Source organism: Elgaria multicarinata, chromosome 12 (genome assembly GCF_023053635.1).
Source record: "Elgaria multicarinata webbii isolate HBS135686 ecotype San Diego chromosome 12, rElgMul1.1.pri, whole genome shotgun sequence".
NCBI lineage: Eukaryota > Metazoa > Chordata > Lepidosauria > Squamata > Anguidae > Elgaria > Elgaria multicarinata.
The window spans coordinates 25,805,668-25,824,962 of NC_086182.1; the positions used below are offsets into that span (position 1 = coordinate 25,805,668).

General features: G+C 44.4%; 1 protein-coding gene across 1 annotated transcript in view; it reads left to right on the forward strand.

The window, feature by feature from the left end:
- The first annotated feature begins 6,293 nt into the window (after positions 1-6,293).
- The window catches only part of ST14 (ST14 transmembrane serine protease matriptase), a 45,750-nt gene continuing 32,748 nt past the window's right edge, over positions 6,294-19,295 (forward strand). Inside the window, exon 1 of the mRNA XM_063138896.1 lies at positions 6,294-6,857. Within this exon, the coding sequence (XP_062994966.1) occupies positions 6,747-6,857 (111 nt within the window). The 5' untranslated portion in view covers positions 6,294-6,746. The remainder of the gene's footprint in view (positions 6,858-19,295) is intronic.

Consider the following 19,295-nt stretch of genomic DNA (forward strand, 5'->3'; position numbering starts at 1 on the left):
CAAAGTTTCCCTTTATTTCCTAGCACTCAGTTTAATTCCTACTACCACAAATCTTCCTGTAATTTTTCAGACTGCATTTCCCCCCCTGTCCTCCAAGTGCATAGGCACTGCTTCTCTTTGCTGTGCTAGCAGTCAAATCAAGAATTTGCTCAAGGGCAAAAATGTTCTGTATGCTATCGGAGCTGATAAAAATTTCCACATATTTGAATTACAGCTGCAGTGAACAATTTAGGATGTGGTACATATATGATACTTAGAAACACTTATGTCCAGTTGTATCTAAGCTCAAGATGGAGATCTGTGCTTCTGTATGCAGGTTATCATAGAATCATGGAAGAGTAGAGTTGGAAGAGGCCTATAAGGCCATCAAGTCCAACCCCCTGCTCAATGCAGGAATCCGCCTTAAAGCATCCCTGACAGATGGCTGTCTAGTTGCATCTTGAAGGCCTCTCATGTGGGAGAGCCCATCACCTCCCTAGGCAATTGGTTCCATTGTTGTACTGCTCGAACAGTCATGATGTTTCTCCTGATCTCCAGCTGGAATCTGGCTTCCTGTAACTTGAGCCCATTATTCCATGTCCTGTACTCTGGGATGATTGAGAAGAGATCCTGGCCCTCCTCTGTGTGACAACCTTTCAAGTATTTGAAGAGTGCTCTCATGTCTTCCCAAGGCTAAATATGCCCATCTCTTTCAGTCTCTCCTCATACGGCTTTGTTTCTAGACTCCTGATCATCCTTGTTATCTTGGTGTATGGATCATGGGAGCCCACTTGGTAAGAAGCACCACTCCCCTGCCACCATTTTGCATCAGGCTCTGTCCTGTTGCTATTTTCCACCTGCCTCTGGTTGATCAGCCTTGGCTTTTCAGTAGAAAACCCAGTAGATCCCTGAAATCTGGTGTCTATCCACCCTGATGTATAGCATTATTCACACTCTGTTAATAATCAGCAATTATACAGCACTTTTCAAGAATTCAAAATACTGCAGATTACTTCTGTGATCCATATAACTGTCTGGAAGACTCTTTTACATCCGCATCACAGAAGAGGGGCCAGGATGACTGTGTGAGTTTGTTACTGAAATTTGCATCAGTGCCTTCCCAGCTTGCTCATAACTTATTACTTACATGCCACTGTTTTGTGGTTATACTAGATGAGTTTAGATATATTTATTTATTTTATTACATTTATATACCGCCCCACAGCCGAAGCTCTCTGGGCGGTTCACAAAAGCTAAAAACAGTAAACATTAATCATAAAGATACATGTATGTGTGTTGCTTTAATCTAGCTCACTTGGCTTGGCTCTGAAACCTTGCTCGCATTGCAGTTAGTCTTACTTTATTTGCTTAAAAGCAGAGATCATTACAAAAGAGTATTTGCCATCTAATATGAATCATATCTTCACGGTTGAGGGTAGATTACAGTTTGAAAAAGATATTTTGCTGTGCCATACACTAACAATTTTTTTTATGGTAGTAGCTAAGGATTAGGTAACTTTCACAGCTCATTGTACCTTTATATAAAGCAAATTTCTCAGTATCTGTGTACTGTACTAGGTAGCTGCACAAAGTTCAAAAAGGAATGGAGCGTGTCTAGGTTGTGGGCACAGGGTGGGGATGGGGAGACAAGAATTGAAAATGCTTTCCTTCCAGCCCGCTCCAAACCAGCACGGCTAATCTTGACAGATACACCTGGAAGAACAGGTGAGATCACATCTACAGCAACAACCATTTCCCCCTCCAGAAAACAAACACCGTGATAGCACTGAGTTTTGCCCATGCTCTTGTTATATAATACACCTCTTTGTTACTTAATTCTCGGTGAGAGTCTGCAGTGTAATTCTTGCTTAATTTTTCTTGGGCCACTCCTCCCAATGAATCATTCTTTTATGCGCACTCTGAGCCAAAGCTTAGTGCGTTGCCAATACTCTCAGCCCCAGTACTCTTTTGACACTGCAAGGGTAACTCAGCTGAGCATGGTGTAGTCTTTTCAGTAGACACAATATTGCCTGAGCTATCACTTTGGTTCCATCTACTGGCAGATATGTCTAGCTCTGAATTAAAAAACACCGAACCTTTATACTTTGCTGAGAATGAGCAAGGGGCTGGAGCAACTTCCCTATGAGGAAAGATTACATCAGCTGGGGTCGGGGAGAGTTATGGGGAACATGGTAGAGGTGTACAAAATAATGAATGGTGTGGAGCATGTGGACAGGGAGACATTTTTCTCCCTCATAATACTAGAACCCTGGGTCATCCCATGAAGCTGATTGGTGGGAGATTCAGGACAGATAAAAAGGAAGTAATTCTTCCTTTTTAAGATAGGTTAAACTATGGAATTCACTACCACAAGATGTAGTGATGGCCACCAATTTGGATGGCTTTAAAAGAGGGTTAGACAAATTCTTGGAGGAGAAGGCTATCAATGGCTATTAGCCCTGATGGCTATATGTTACTTCCAGTATCAGAGGCAGTATGCCTACGTACACCAATACCTGGGGAACATGGGCGGGAGCATGCTGTTGCACTCATGCCCTGCTCGTGGATTTCCTATGGGCAGCGGGTTTTTCAGTTTACTATATAGTGTCTTACCACTTTTTAAATATCAAATCTGCACATAAATAAGCTAATTTGTTCTACTCTTCATTCCTGAACTTGGGGCATATTGGAATGAGCATAATGTAGCCGAACCCCTGTGCTGCTAGAACTGATGGCCCAATGCTACCACCAATAGAGTCTTCAGGCACCAGTTCTTGCCTTCAATCTATTCTGCCCTCGTGGTCCTGCCTCTGAATCAGGTCTCTTCTCCCCAGCTCCGTGGCAGCCCCCACCCCACACACCCTTTGTCTGCTCTGCATTCTAGATGGGTTCCTCCACCTATTGCCGGGTTGGGGAAATAAGATTGATTAGTGATAAGTTCAGGATTGATAGAAGAAAGTACAACTTCACACAATGCATCACTGAAGTTATGGAATTTCAAAGCCAGGAGATGCAGGGGTGACCACTAACTTAGATGGTGTTAAAAGTGGATTAGGCAAATCCATGGAGGATAGGTTTATCAAGAGTTAAGAGCTATGGTGCCTCGGCGCAGGGATGTGGAGAACGACTTTCAGATGGAGGCTGAATTCAATTTTGGAGAAGCTCTCGCAGCACTGCGTTTCAGCAGTTGGCATGGCCGAAGGCAAAACGGGTGAATCCAAAATACCAGCATATTTTAGCTTAAGTTCTTACTGCTGGTAACTAAGCCTTAGGGCAGGCATTTCAACTTAGTACAAAGGGTGTGTGTGTGGGGAGTGTAACTGTGGAAAAGCCAGGAAACTGACAAAATAACAATCGTCAGGGGAAAGAGAGTGTTGCCTTCTGGAGAAGCCCAGATGGTCCGTTTTTGGTCCTGGTTCTGAGATTCAACACCTCCAAGTTCAGCACTTAAATTTAACTTAAATTTAAATTTTACTGTTTTAACTCTGTATTTTAATCTTAAATCAATTTTGCTGCGTGGTTTTATCCTGGTTGTGCTTTTTATACTGTATTTTGTATTTGTGCTTTTAACCTGTTGGTTGTTTTATCATGGTTTTAATTTTTGTGAACCGCCCAGAGAGCTTTGGCTATTGGGCGATATGAAAATGTAATAATAAATAAAAAAAAAATAAGTCTGTCTCTCAGTAACAGTTCTGGGAGTAGCATTGTGAGAGGGTGTTTATGCTCCCTCTCCCTCTCCCTCTCCCTCCCTCCCTCTCTCTCTCCCTCTCTCTGGTCCCACATCTGTTAAAACATGGGGGCCTTGCCATAAAAAAAGCGACAGTTGTGGAAAATGAAAATTTACAGCTGATTTTCATATTTTGGCCTGCAGCCCACCCCACCCCATCATCTTTGACCATTAGCTATTTTGGTTGGGGATGTTGGGAGATATAGTCCCAAACATCTAGAGTACATCGAGTTGGGGAAAGCGCTTTCTCTTGCGCACGTGTGGTGTGTGTGGGTCAAAATGGGAACTGCTTCTGTGTGATTGAAAAAAACCCCAGACAAGTTACCAAGTGCAATAACCACAAATTACTACATCAGAGTAAAAATAACAATGTTGTATCACATTAACGACAAACAGATTTATTGTCACTTATTTTATATTAACAACAATACTTTCATTTCTATTCCCAAAGCTCTCTGAGTGGTTTACGACAATTCATAAAAAATACTACATAATAAAATTTGTCTATTTTTAAAATATATAAAAATTAGAACATAGCTTTCATGTATAATAGATCACTTCATGAACTATAGTCCACACATGTTTCATGTTCCCTTGGCTGCAACAGACTAATGTTGCAATCCTATGCACCAGTCTTTCCAAACCTGGTGCGCTCCAGCCAGTATAGTCTAACCCTAACCCTATACACCTTGGGTAATATCCAATGTTAGTCCTACGAAGATTAGACCCACTAAAATAAATGCAACTTAAGTTTGTTGCAATTAATCTACAGTCCTTTGTCCATGCTTAGCAGGATTGAGTCCCATTTTATTCAATGGATTTTACTACTGAGTAAACATGTATACTAGGGCTACCTTTGTGCCTAGTCCAGAAACTTCAACTAGTTCAAAATATGGCAGCCAGGTTGGTCACTGGTACATCTAGGGGTGACCATATTACACCAACTATAAAATCACTTCACTGGCTGCCAATTAGTTTCCAGGCGAAGTATAAAGTGATGGTTATCACCTTTAACGCCCTACATTGTTTGGGTCCAGGTTACCTGCGGGATCGCCTTCTCCCGTCAGCCACAACTAGGCTGGCAACTCTTACCCAAAGGACCTTTTCTTCTGCCGTCCCCAGACTGGAACGGCCTGTCGGAGGAGATTCGTAAGCTTAATGCTCTCTTTGAGTTTAAGACAGCTGTGAAGACTAGTCTCTTCCAGCAGGCCTACCCAGATGAATTTTAAACCTAAGAATTTTAAGATGTGATTGTTATTTTAATATTCTATTGGTTTTATATGCTCTTTTAACTAATTCTATGTATTATATTTTATTTGGTGTTGTTCTCTGCCTTGATCCAGAGGGAGAGGCGGGTAATAAATATATTATTATTATTATTATTATTATTATTATTATTATTATTATTATTATTTTATGATTATTGGTGTACCATGATAACCACTCACTTAGATGGTGCTAAAGAACTCCACAGATTCATAGAGGACAAGTTTAATGATGGCTATTAGACCAATAGAACATCAACATCAAGGGGCAGAATAAACAACGAATACATGGGGGTGTGGAGGGGTAAACAGTGTGACAGAGCTGTTGCCTTCATCATCTCCTCGTGAATTTCCTTCAGGTATCTAACCCACCACTCAGAAACAGGACGGCCAGAGGATGGAATTCTGGTTAGACCTATTAGGGCTCTTTTTATGTTCTGCAGCTAAATAGAACCGCCATCTTCAGAAGCAGTATATATCTGCAGGTCCGATGCTCCCGTGCAAAAATAGAAGCAGTTCTTGCCTTCCATGCCATACTGGTGGACCACTCTGGGCAATGGGATGATGGATTAGAAAGATCTCTCCTCTGATGATCCAGCAAACCCATAGGGTTGGGCTGGAAGGCTACAATTTAAAACATTTCCCAAAGGTGTAGTCCGTCGCACCAAGAACAACAAAGAGTTCCTTAACTTAAAGAGTTCCTTAACTTAAAGGCACCTTAAAGATAAACAAATTTATGCTGGCATAAGCTTCCGTGGACGCAGTCTGCTTTATCAGATGCATGAAGTGTTGGCAGATTTATATACACATGTTGGGAAGGGGGTGGAGTAGTGGGAGATGTAAACCTCGTTGTCAGCGGGAACTGAGATGCAAAAAGTACAGACAGTGACAATTACCTTAACAGCTGCCATTCCCAAAATGTTTTGGCTGGTAACTATCATTTCAATGGTGAGTCTATTAACCTATGTAGCATACTTTTTTTAAAAACCTTCATCCTTATTCAAACCACAGGAAATGGAATTGAATTTTCAAGTTAACTACTGGGCAGGAAGCCCCCTTAAAATTAAAAGGCTTTCTTCCAAGCAGACATGTCGAGGACCTGGAGGTTACCTCCATCCTATCCCTACCTGGGGTTTTGCTGGCGAGGCTGCCCTTGCAGAGAATGGCGAGGGACCTTTGCCAGGCGTTTCCTGCTCGCTCCTTCACCTGCCAGGAGGAGGAAGGGCGAAAGAGAAAAAGGAGGGGCCGGGAGGCCAAGGTAAATCTCGTGTGAGGAGGCAGAGAGCGCTTCAGCCCCACCCTTGAAACTGAGTTACCTGCGTGGTAAGGGGCGCACAAGGAAGACTCCGGCAGTGAAAAAGAAGAAGAAGAAGAAGAAGAAAACAAGGCAGAGGAGGAGGAGGAGGAGGGAGAGAAAACGAGAGAAGAACCATCCTGGGAAGGAGTCACATTTCAACCACCGGATGTGGAGGGAGGAACTGAGTGATCAGAGGTGGTCTCATTTTTTACCCTTTCTTTCCTCCTTTTCTTTCAAAAGTTGCCTTCTCCGGAGGCGTGCGGATTTCAGCGGAAGAAAGGTTTCCCCGGCCATGGCGTCTGGTTAAAAGTGATTTTCTTTTCTTTTCTTGAGCAGCCCAGGCACTAAGAGAAGGACTTTATACATTTCTGGAAGCGTGGAAAAAAGTCTTTTGGGGGGGATCTTAGGAACTCTTTTTCTCATTTTCTTCGCCCGATCTTCACCTTCTCCACCAAGAGGGAGAGAAATATCACCAACCATGAAGAAATATCGGCTTTCCAACGAAAGGAAAATGAACATTTATCACCCGCCCGCTGGAGCCAAAGCGCAGGATTTTAATTCGGGCCTGAAATACAGCAGTAAGACCGAGGTAAGCGCGAGCCTGTGGGGGGGTTTTTTTGGAGTGGTGGTAGAGGATGGTAATTCGGAGGCGATTAAGGTCGGAGGATGCCCATAGAAGGGGAATGCAGTTACTCCAGAGTGAGTGGGTTGTGGATCGCGACCATGGTTTTACACAGCGAGGAGTTCTCCTTCCGCCTTCCATGGCTAGTGGCTTCTCTTGTTGTCCAGCTTTCTGGAAACTTGAGGAATTGGTAGGTTTTAATGGCTAATACTACCCTTAGAACAATTGTTTACTGGGTCGGTTTTACTCGGATGTAAGGTGCATGCACTTCAGTGGCTCTTGCCGGACTCATTATGTGTGCGTTGGATCGTAGCCTTTCACTAAGTACAGAAATGACAGAGTTCGGCCTGGTATCAAGTTCAGGGATGAGTCGCCTTGAGTGTATAAACAACCCAGGTGCTTCTGTTGGTGGGAGAATGTTGTTTCTATGGGTGCCATTGTGCAGTTGTTACATTTAGATCCTGCCTTTTCCTCCAAGGAGCCCAAGACGGTGTACATGACCCTTCTCCATTTTATCCTCACCGCAACCTGTGGCACACTTTAGGCTGAGAGTCGGTGACTCACCAGTGAGCTTCATGGCCAAGTGGGGATTTGAACCCAGGACCCCAGTCCTAGCAGAACACTCTAACCATTACACCACACTGGCTGTCCATTGCGAGGATCCCTGGCAATGCCATAAAGGAGCGCACTACATGTACAGCAGTGTATTTTTGGCATTCTGCCTTCCAATGGGACTGGGTTGTCGGGTACCTTATCGATCACCTCATTTGCATTCTATCACAGTTGGGAACAGTCTCTTAAGTAGACCATTTATGTGTCAAATCAGGAAGGCCAAGACATCTCTAGGGATGTTTTCAGTGGCTGCTGCTCAATTTTGGAATTCTCTTACCCCGAAGGCTCACAAAAACCAGAGTTTATGTATCTTCTTCCGGAAGGTGTGGAAGACATTTGTGATCAAGTAAATTGGCTTTTAGTTGCCAGGGATACAGGAGAATAATTAATGCATTGTTACTTGCCCTGTGGATGGGGCAGGCTATACATCCAGTTACATCATTAATAAATAAAATCATCTGTGGCATTGCAAAGGATCGTAGGGTGCAATTCTTAGATCTCACACCACTGGCTGGCATTTTCTGTGATATAGGAAGCTGTTTTGGGGTATCTCTCTTGGGTCCTGCCCCCTATTTAAGCTGCCCTAATCCAGAATAAAGGTATGCATTCAGCCTTAAATAATAATGCAGTTTTGATGGAGCATAAAAGCCATTTTATTTTTGCTTTGTTTTATGTGGTTAATGTTATGGTGACTCAAACGTGTAGCTACTACAGGTTTTCTTCTGGTTGTGTTCTCCAGTCATTATACACAAAAGGGTTAATCAACCCTCTCTTGTTAACGTCAAGGGCCTGGCTGTTGTTATTAACTAGACTTTCCAGTTGAACAGGTGAACATGGACAGAAGCTGTGTATTTTTCTCTCGGTGGGTGAGGTCAACAAAGGCCTTCTTATTACATGGAACAATATAGGTTTTCCTTAATTAAACCTAATCTTTTTTTTAAAAAAAACACAACACATTCAATACCACTTCAACTTTAGTATCAGCAATTCCCTGAAAATGTATTGTTGAGCTCTTGATGGGACGATGAGAAACACAAAGAAAAATGGTGGATAATTCATCTGATGCTAAATATGGAAGCTTTCCTTTCTCTGTCTCTCTCTTAAAATAAGGAAATACATGTTTAGGGTTGACTTCTGTTTGAGGGGACCCTTAGCAAAGTGCCTTCTTGGAGATGCCCCACAAAGCCCATATCAAGGGTGAGCACGGTTGGGCACCTGTCGACGGACCCCCCTCCCCATGCAAAGGGCCACTGATAAGAACTCCATCAAATTGCTTCTGCTCTTCCCCCATTGCAACCTGCTTGTTCACCTGCCTCTTGATCTGGCCCAGGTAATGGTTGTGGTGAGGAGCAGTGGATGCCACTGCCTATTTGATCTTCGGCTCTCTGCCTATCGAGCAGTAGCAATCATGAGAGAATGGAGGATTAATAGCAATAGTAGCTGGAGACAATAGCAGTGGCAAGGTAGATTCATCCAGGAAAGGGGGCATTGAAGGTATCTTGGTCAAGGGCCCTCAAAGACCAAGAGTCAGCACTGGGCTCTATTCCGACCTCAGTGGGGCCCCATTTCTGGGCATACCTGGTGGCAGTAGCTTGGTTCATAACTGCCATTTAAAAATTCCTACAAAGCCTTGGAATGATGCTACATTGGGGGCATTTTCAGACAATTCAAAATGGCAACTAACCAACATACATTTCTGGGCAGGGCAAGGGTTGCCCACAGTGAGCCCTGCAGCGACTCTGGGGCTTGCAGCTGCCCAAAGATAGAGGTGTACAAAATTATGCATAGTATGGAGAATGTGGATAGGGAGACATTTTTCTCCCTCTCTCAAAATACTAGAACCCGGGGTCATCCCATGAAACTGATGGGAGGGAGATCCAGGACAAATAAAAGGAAGTACTTCTTCACACATAGCGCATAGTTAAATTATGGAAGTCACTATCACAGGATGTGGTGATGGCCACAAATCTGGATGGCTTTAAAAGGGGGTTGGATAAGTTCTTAGAGGCAAAGGCTATCAATGGCTACTAGCCCTGATGGCTGTGTGCTATCTCCAGTCTTCAAGGCAGTAAGCCTGTGTGCACCAGTTGCTGGGGAACATGGGTGGGAGGGTGCTGTTGCACCATGTCCTGCTTGTTCATCCCCGGCTGATGGCTGGTTGGCTACTGTGTGAGCAGAGTGCTGGACTAGACGGACCCTTGGTCTGATCCATGACACTTCTTATGTTCTTATGCTCTTAAATGTTCTAAATCAGCCTTCCCTAACCTGGTGTCCTCCAGAGGTATGTGGAGCCAGTGTGGTGTAGTGGCTAAAGTGTCGGACTGGGAGTCGGGAGATCTGGGTTCTATTCCCCACTTGGCCATGGAAATCCACTGGGTGACTTTGGGCCAGTCACAGACTCTCAGCCCAACCTACCTCACAGGGTGGTTGTTGCGAGGATAAAATGTAGAGGAGGAGGATTATGTATGCCGCCTTGGGTTCCTTGGAAGGAAAAAAGGCAGGATATAAATGCAAAATAAATAAATAAACATTGGACTGAAACACAAAGGATGCCCCAGCCAGCCAGCACTCCCACACCAGGTTGGGAAAGGCTGTTCTGTGCATAGATGCAGTTTTAGAATACTTCAGCTGTCCTGACTGCTCCTGAAAAGCCCGTTGATCATCTCTCAGATGAGATAATTTCTCTTACTTAAAGGACTTCCGAAACTGGGGTGTTCCCTCCCTGATGACCAAGGCAGAGGCTGTAAAGTCAACCTCCCTCACCTGACGCCACCTTATACTGAGTCAGTCCACTGGTCCATCTAGCCGAGTATTGTCAACACTGACTGGCAGCAGCTCTCAATGATTTCAGGCAGGATTCCCCCCCCCCCCTCCAGCCCTACCTGGAGATGCCAGAGACTGAACCTGGGATGGTCTGCATGCAGAGTGGGTGCTCGACCACTGACCTATAGCCCTTGTCCTTCAGATGTGTTGGGCTACAACTGGCGTGCTGGCTGGAGGTGATGTCCAACACATAGGTCGGGTGGCAGGTTAGGTAAAGCTGTTCTAGGTGATGATGAGTGCATCAAGGCTGATAAACATCATAGTGTCAGTGTAGCGGCTGCCTTGAATCTGCCACTTGTCTGCATGGCTGGTATTTGAAAGCCTGGGATATGGGTGGCTAGTGGTCCTTCTGCAAACAGGAAAGTTCCCTTTTTGCATAAGAGACACTCCTTAGATACTTCTCAAGCCAAGCGCCACCTCTTGAAAAGCCTGAGGAAAGGGTAAAACCAACACAACCTCTCCCCTATATGTGAGGGAACAAGGTAAAGGGTTTTGGGAAATAGGTTCTATTACTGAGGTACTGAAGTGCAGGTGTATTGTTAGATGTTTTTACACTGTGTACTATAGCAGGTAATAAATCCGAGCTGACGCATGGTTTGTGTGGTAACAGAACACAAAGTAAAGTTTATTGAAATTTAACAAATCTTTAGTATTTCAATTTAGATCAAACTTGCATATTTTTATATTCAAAACAACGATCCCAAGTCCCTTAAAATTCTATCTCCTCACACCAAACACTCTCACGAAGCACAAGCCGGACTAAAACTTCCAGACTAAAACCAAACCTCAAACTAACTCTCACAATCCCCTCAGCCAACCTATTTATACTCCTCCCTCTGCCTTTCTCACAGCATCACTAGCCACACCCACTCAGTCAAACATTCCGCACTCGCTAGACATACAAATCAGACATACCTAAGGGACAGAAAGGTGGTTATCGCCACAGATACCCTCATTACTCAACCGTTTTCCTGGGATGACAAAGGGCTAGTTGGTATGATTTTGCACATACTTCACTTTTTTATTTTTTAAAACTTTTGCCTTTCTTTTCCCCTTCTTCCTCTAAAATCCCTAACATTCTGCAAAAGATCTTCTCTCTTTATAAGAAGGGACAAACATCTTGGATTAATAGAACAGCTGGCTTGCGTCTTCTTCTCCTTCTTCTTTTTAAAAAAGAAGAAGAAAGTTGAATCGGTGACCTGGGTGAATCACACTCAAAGCAAACTTGCACAGATGGCTTATTTGACGTAATGTGCAATCCAGTTATATGTATGTTTACTCAGAAGTAAATCCCACTGTGGTGCACGGGATTACTCCCACATATTTTCCTTGTACTCCTAGGAAGAGGCTCCAAGCTTTGAAGGGCATGACCACCCCCCTCTGACCTTTACTTTGTATTACTATTTCCTGTCTCATTCTTGCCTTTACCTCCATCATAAATCTGGTATTTGTTCAGTTCAATTCGGGTTTTCCAGCCTTAGCCATAGCAACATACAATACTGCACAAAATGTTGGTGTGGGTCAGTCAATCAAGTTGTCTATATCTAGAGCATGTTCCTCCTAAGCAGGGCCAGTATCAAGGATAGACACACCCCAGCAACTGCCCACTGAGAAGATCCCTCTGGGCTTCCTCCTCCTCTTCAATGTTGCAACCAGCTTGTTCACCTGCCTCTCACTCTGGCCTAGACAATGGTGGTTGGTGGTGAGGAGGAGGAGGTGGAGCAGTAGATGCCGCTGCCTACTTGCTCACTGGCTGCCAAGCAAGGAAGTGGTAACAATTATGAGAAAGAGGATGTGGAACAACAGCAGCTGGTGGTGAGAAGGTGGACTGACTGAGGAAAAAGGTTGGTTGAGGTTGTCTTCATCAAATCACAGAATAGTAGAGTTGGAAGGGGCCTATAAGGCCATCGAGTCCAACCCCCTGCTCAATGCAGGAATCCACCCTAAAGCATACAAGACAGATGGCTGTCCAGCTTCTTCTTGAAGGCCTCTAGTGTGGGAGAGCTCACGACCATCCTAGGTCATTGGTTCCATTGTCATACCGCTCTAACATTCAGGAAGTTTTTCCTGATGTCCAGCCAGAATCTGGCTTCCTGTAAGTTGAGCCCATTAGTCTGTGTCCTGCACTCTTGGATGATTGAGAAGAGATCCTGGCAAGTAGGGGTGTGCACGAACCCCCGCTCCGCCCCGCGGGCCGATCCAAAAATTTCGGGTCGGCCCGCTCCGCGCCGCTCCGCCCATACTCCGCTCCTCTTTGCTGCGGAGCTCCGGCTCCGAATCGGAGCTCCGCAGTGGAGGGGAGTGGCGCCAGGTAAGGCCGGGAGAGGAGGTCGGGAGGTTTACCGGGCCCTGCCGCCATCGCCGCCCGTGCGGTGACGGTGGCAGAGCCTGGTAAGGGATCAAGGGGGAGGGGGGGCCTTACCTGCCTCCGTCCGCGGTCCGTCGGCGTCTTCAATTGAGCCCACGGTTCAAGCGGCCCAGACTTCCTGGTTGAACCGTGGGCTCAATTGAAGACGCCGAGGGACCGCGGACGGAGGCAGGTAAGGGAGCGGAGGGCGGGGGGGGTGTTTACCGGGCCCTGCCACTGTCGCCGCATGGTCGACAGCCACAGCAGCAGGGCCCGGTAAACCCCACTTACCTTTCCGGCGGAGCTCCGGATTGAGGTGAAGGATCCGCCTTTACCTTGATCCTCTTCGCCACGCTCTGCCGGCCCCCCAATCCTCTTCGCCTCCGCCTTAAGGCAGCGTGGTTTATATTGCAAGATGGTGAACAAACAGAAAGCCACTTGCTTTATGCAGTAATCAGAAAAGTCTTGCTATTGTGGTTACTACACTTTTACAAAAGACGTGTGTTTGTGTGTGTGTGTTTTATGGCTCACATTCAATATACTTGAGAAATCCCTCCGTCCTTTGTGCTCTGTGTTGGTGGGCAACTAAAGAAATAGTCAGGAAGTTTCTTAATTTGATGACTGCAGGCACTAGACTTTTTAATGGGGGTCTTACAAAACTGGTCTTCTGTTACAAAAGATGACAGGGAATTAACTCTCAGCAGGGCCTGCGTAAGATCAGTTTTGCTTTGTTAGTGATGCTTGAAGGGTTTGATCTTTGCAGATTCTTATACAAAATTACCTAACCCATGCCTCACTGGCTAACAAGCAGGACAGAACTTAGTTATCCATCCAAATATCAAAATATGCAGTTTGAGGAGAATTTTAAAAGCATAATTTCAGGTTAATGCAAAAACAGAATGGAAGTATGAGTGGTTTACTAAGCTTTTTCTAATCTGTTGTTTTGTTTAAGACTGTGTTTTTTAAAACACTAGCTTCCCATGTAAAAAAAGACGCCTCAAGGTGGCTTATACAAATCATTAAAAAAGTAATGTAAAAGGTCCTTCACAAAGAACAAGAATAAAAACACTGCTTTGTACTTTGTCACTTTTCCGGGGAAAGATTTTGCTGCCCCCAGTTAGCATCTCCCACCCCACACACCTGGCAAAGAACTTGAGGTACTTTCCTTTCATATTTTGTTGAGATCTCCATGGACTTCTCTCATTCAGTGAATGTGTTGAGGTATTTTTGGGGCTGCTCAGGCTAGCCCTGTCCTCCGCTGGAACCATGCACCCCATCCTGGGAGAAGACATTCTCTACAAGTACAGATGTACCTTTGGAGAGCTCCTACATGTGAGGATTGGCCCCGGTTAGACACAGGTCCTCCTGGCGTGTAGGTGCTCTCCACGCTAACATCTGTTCACACAGAGAACTTCTTATGAATGTCTGGATGTTCCCCAAGGAGAGGGGAGTTTGTGCTGTCTGTGGGTGGGACTAGTATGCAAACACATTTCAGAGACTTGCAAACAAGGAAGCAAAGCTGAAAAAGTCCGCAAAGAAGAGACTGACTTGAAAGACGAAAAACAGAATGGAGCTGAAGAGAAAGCAGAAGTTGACATAGAAGCTTGAAGCTGAAATGCTGATCTGCTAATTTTGTAAAACTGAAGAATTTCCAGTAAAGAGAGCCAGTGTGGTGTGGTGGCTAAAGTGTCGGATTGGGAGTCGGGAGATCCGGGTTCTAGTCCCCACTCGGCCATGGAAACCCACTGTGTGACTGTGGACCAGTCACAGACTCTCAGCCCAACCCACCTCACAAGGTTGTTGTTGAGGAGGAGGATTATATACACTGCCTTGGGTTCCTTGGAGGAAAAAGGGCAGAATGTAAATGCAAACATAAATAAATAAAAGTAGCCCCATGATCCTTTCCACAAATTCTTTGAGCATGTTGATGATTCCCTGTGTTATTCACATTTTAGATATTGCCTTTCCTCTAAGGCAATACTCCAGACTCGAGACCCATCTTGGACTTCCAACCTGCAACATTGGACCCAGACTTCCAACCTGCAACATGGGTCCCGACTCGAGACCCATCTTGGACTTCCAACCTGCAACATGGGACCCACTTCACAATTTCACAATTGTCCAACATGGCGGCAACAGCTTTGCCATGATCCATCTGGACTGATCTCTCAACCCACTTTTGAGTTGTGACCCACTGGTCAAAGACCACTGCCCTAAGGAGCTTGGAGTGGTGTGCATGGGTGGTGGGTGGTGGGTGTACTCTTACTTTTACAACAACCCTGTGTGGTAGGCTAGGTTGGGAGACTCTAGCCTTGTTCAGGCATTCTGAGCCTGAATAGAGCAAACACGAGGTGAGGAAGTGGTCCAGCCCTCCCTTCATCACATTTATCTGTTTCCATGGAGGTTCTCCATGCAAGCCAGAAAGTCAATTTCATTCTGGCTCATGGGGACAGCCACTATGGATATAGGAAGCTCTTCTCTTCAGTCAGTTGCCCTCCATGAGTTAAGGGCAACAAATGTGACAACAGAGGGGTGCAGTGGGGGTGGAATGCTCCCTCTCTTTTCAGAACACCTGAATAGAGCTGACGTGATTGGCTCACGGTTGCCTAGTGCACTTTAGTGGCTGAGAAGCGATTTGAGTCCAGAACTCCTAGGAATAGAAGGCAACGTTCAAATGCCTGATGGAGAACCTAAGCACTGTCATTTTGTCCGTGGACTGGCCTTATCCAGACTGCTAAAGAAGGAGTGTGTGCTATGCTTAATTCTTCCCTGTAAACAGCACACCCAGAATGTAAACGCAGAATTTATTTTACTAGTTTCTAATCTAGTTCTCACTGGGCATGAATGATTAGGTTGCAGGTGTTTGGAGGAATCTGGCTGCAAAGAAGAGTGAGGATTCTATACGTTTATTTGTAGAAGGTGGCAATTAATAGCTATCAGTCTTGTGGCTCTTTGTAATTGGGAACATCATCATCATCATATACAAGGCCCTTCTCGGTCATGAATACAACTGCAAGATTACTAGTGCTGGTATGCTCTAGAAATTCAGAAGATAAGTGCTGTAGGGAAACCTTCCCCAACCTGGTATCCTTGAGATATATTGGACTGCAACTCCCATAATCCACAGCTAGTAAGAGTCTTCTTACATGCTGGTTTGTTCTGAAGCGCACACCATAAAACAAATGTGTGAATATGACAAACAGATGTCTGAAAATTGATGTTTCGATGGGTACACATGTCAGAGAGTTGGGATTGCCATTTAGTTCTTTCTTGAGTGTACTCTCAATGGCAAACTTGGCTTTGCTGCCATGTAATGTGTGAAATGGCCCAACTAGGCTACTGGAAATCTTTGGTCCTGACTCAAAACTTGATGAAGTCCCTCCAGGTCAGTAAACCTAACCTGTCACCTGTAGTACTTTCTTGAAACAGATGCAAAAGAATAGGGAGTAACTTGCAAAACAAAGGAGCTGTATTTTGGATAGTGGTAGGAATGCAACAATGAACCGCTGATTTACTTTAAAATGGGCAAAAGATGAAGACAAAATATTGGTAGATTTTGTAAAATTCATTCCATCTGTGTTTCATAGATTGTCAGGTGCCTTTTGTTCCATTGTCTGTTCGTTGGCGGAATCAGATTGTTTGCAATTTCCCAAATTTGTGCAAATTTGCACTTGCAAAAATGCGCAAATCTTCCCTAAAATACACAAATCTTCCCAAAATGTGCACTTTCATGCTTTAGCCTGTAGAGGAAATGTGCATTCTCAGCCAGTGGTTTTTTTTGTTTTACGTATTTTTCTACAACTAAATAAATTTAGTTGTAGAAAGTATATTTAGTTGTAGAAAAAACATGTAAAACAAAATTCCAGAAAGTTAAAAAATAAAATAACCCACAATACATGCAATCTGGGAATCTGCTGGTCAGATTTGCAGTTTCCCTGATATCCCTAAATATTGGGGTACACCTATATCCCCTGTGTAGCAATGAGAGACTGAGGAAGCACAGAAATCACTTGGTTACAGCATTCCCCACTATGTTGAGATATTTCTATTTAAATAATAAGTCTCCACCCCTAAATTTGCCTCTGTGCATATAAATGCAAATGTTGGCCTCTCAACTGACATCTCAATCCTCTGCATGTGTACTCAGAAGTAAACTCCACTGTGTTCAGCAGGGCGTACTGTCAGATAAATGGGCACAGGATTACAGCCAAATGCCACCTTGTGAATTTATAGCAGAGGTAAGAACTTCCTGGTGCAGAGTGCAGTCTTTTTGTCACTTCATCATCCTTGTAAAGATTAACCAAGATAATCTTACAACAAGCTTCTTTATGGTAGGTCATTATTGCCTTTGTACTGCGGGATGGGTTATATGTGCTGAGGGTGAGAGTTAATGGTTTATTGAAGTGGGATTGTTGCCTTAGCGAGATTTGAATGGGAATTCTGAACGGCCTAGCACTGACAACTCTTTACTTTGTCCCTTTTCCAAACTATTCCTGGTATCAACTTATCCAAGAGTCAGTCAGTCAGTCAATCTCAATCTCTCTCTCTCTTTATTTATTTATTTATTTATTTATTACATTTCTAGACCGCCCAATAGCCGGAGCTCTCTGGGCGGTTCACAAAAATTAAAACCATTCAAAATATAAAACAACAGTATAAAACCATAATATAAAATACAATATAAAAGCTCCACCAGATAAAAACAGCAGCAATGCAAAATTACAAATTTAAAACCATGTTATTTAAAATTTATAGATTGTTAAAATATTGGGAGAATAAAAAGGTCTTCACCTGGCGTCTAAAAGCATATAATGTAGGTGCCGAGCGAACCTCCTTAGGGAGCTCATTCCACAGCCGGGGTGCCACAGCAGAGAAGGCCCTCCTCCTGGTAGCCACCTGCCTAATCTCTAATGATTATTGGTTTCCTTTACCTGCATTCTAACCGTTTCTGTATTTTCCTTTTATATAAACTGCCCTGGGAATTTCTCGTGAAGAGCCATGTAGATATTTCAACCATAAATAAATCCTGCTAGAACAAGCAGTTTGCAGATAGAAACGGCGATGCCGCCATTGCTTACGTCTCTTTGTGTCAGTGACTACAGCGAGTGCCGCTCGGTGTGTGATGCACGGAAAGTGATTGGCAGATTTTTGTGCTGGATGTGAAACTGGTTTTCTCCTTGGACTGTTGTCCTTTTGCCCTTGTGAAATGCCTTCCTAAGTCATGCCGGAACTTGCTGTGCCGATGACCTGTAATTAGAATCAGCGTCTCCAAAAATGCCCTTGTTTCTTCCTCTTTTCTCCCCCTTGAAAAAGCCATTTTCCCATGAGCAGGAGGATGTAGGAGGGGATTTTGAGGGTGCTGCATGTCAGGCAGGTATTGCACAACTAGGAGCTTGTGCAACTGTTGGGGATCACAAATGCACAAAGACTGCTTCACAAATTATTATTCTGATTATTTAGTGAATTGATACCTGTGCTTATGTGTATTTGGCTTTCTCGGTACTTGTTGACTAGCAGTTGAATGTGGGAACAGAGTCCACTGAAAAGCACTTTGCACCAGGGTGATGTGGAGCAATGTGAAACATTCTATCTGCGGTGTTTTCTCTCGGTCGGGCTGTTCACAGTTGCAAGCCGTCGCTTGGTGTTGCAAACCTGGCCTCAGCGGCTTTTTCAGGTGAATTGGTGAATCATCGCAGTTGAAAAACGTCTTGCGTTTGAACTTTCACCCCATCTGGGGCGGCTGATTTACTTATCAGCATGCACATGTCCATCACACGATACCACATGCAAGTTTCAACAGGTCCAGAGGCATTCTGGTTCTCCATGACAGCTAGCAAGGAGTGAAGGAGGAGCTTCCAGTGAGAACCTCATCTAGGTTCATGTTGTGAAGCGCCTGATTGGCCTGTCAGGCAGGGACACACACTCCCCCCCCACTCCCCCATTGCCCTGTCTTCTTTTGCGTGTATTTGCTGTCTATCTAAATATTTATTTATTTATTTATTTATTACATTTATTACAAGCTCTCTGGGCGGTTCACAAAAATTAAAACCATAATAAAACAACCAACAGGTTAAGAGCAGAAATACCAAATACCGTATAAAAAGCACAACCAGGATAAAAACCACGCAGCAAAATTAATATAAGATTAAAATACAGAGTTAAAACAGTAAAATTTAAATTTAAGCTAAAATTAAGTGTTAAAATACTGAGAGAATAAAAAGGTCTTCAGCTGGCGACGAAAGGAGTACAGTGTAGGTGCCAGGCGGACCTCTCTGGGGAGCTCATTCCACAACCAGGGTGCCACAGCGGAGAAAGCCCTCCTCCTAGTAGCCACCTGCCTCACTTCCTTTGGCAGGGGCTCACGGAGAAAAGCCCCTGTAGATGATCTTAAGGTCCGGGCAGGTAGATATGGGAGGAGGTGTTCCTTCAAATAACCTGTCCCCAAACCGTTTATATAGCAACGCTAGGATAGAAAAGGGAGAGCCTTCCAACCCATGTGCAACTTGCAAAGCGGTGAGTCAACTTTGAGTCAAGGGCTGTTTCTTTTATCCCTGCCTTCCCCAACTTGGCACTCTCATAAGAACATAAGAAGAGCCCTGCTGGATCAGACCAAGGGTCCATCT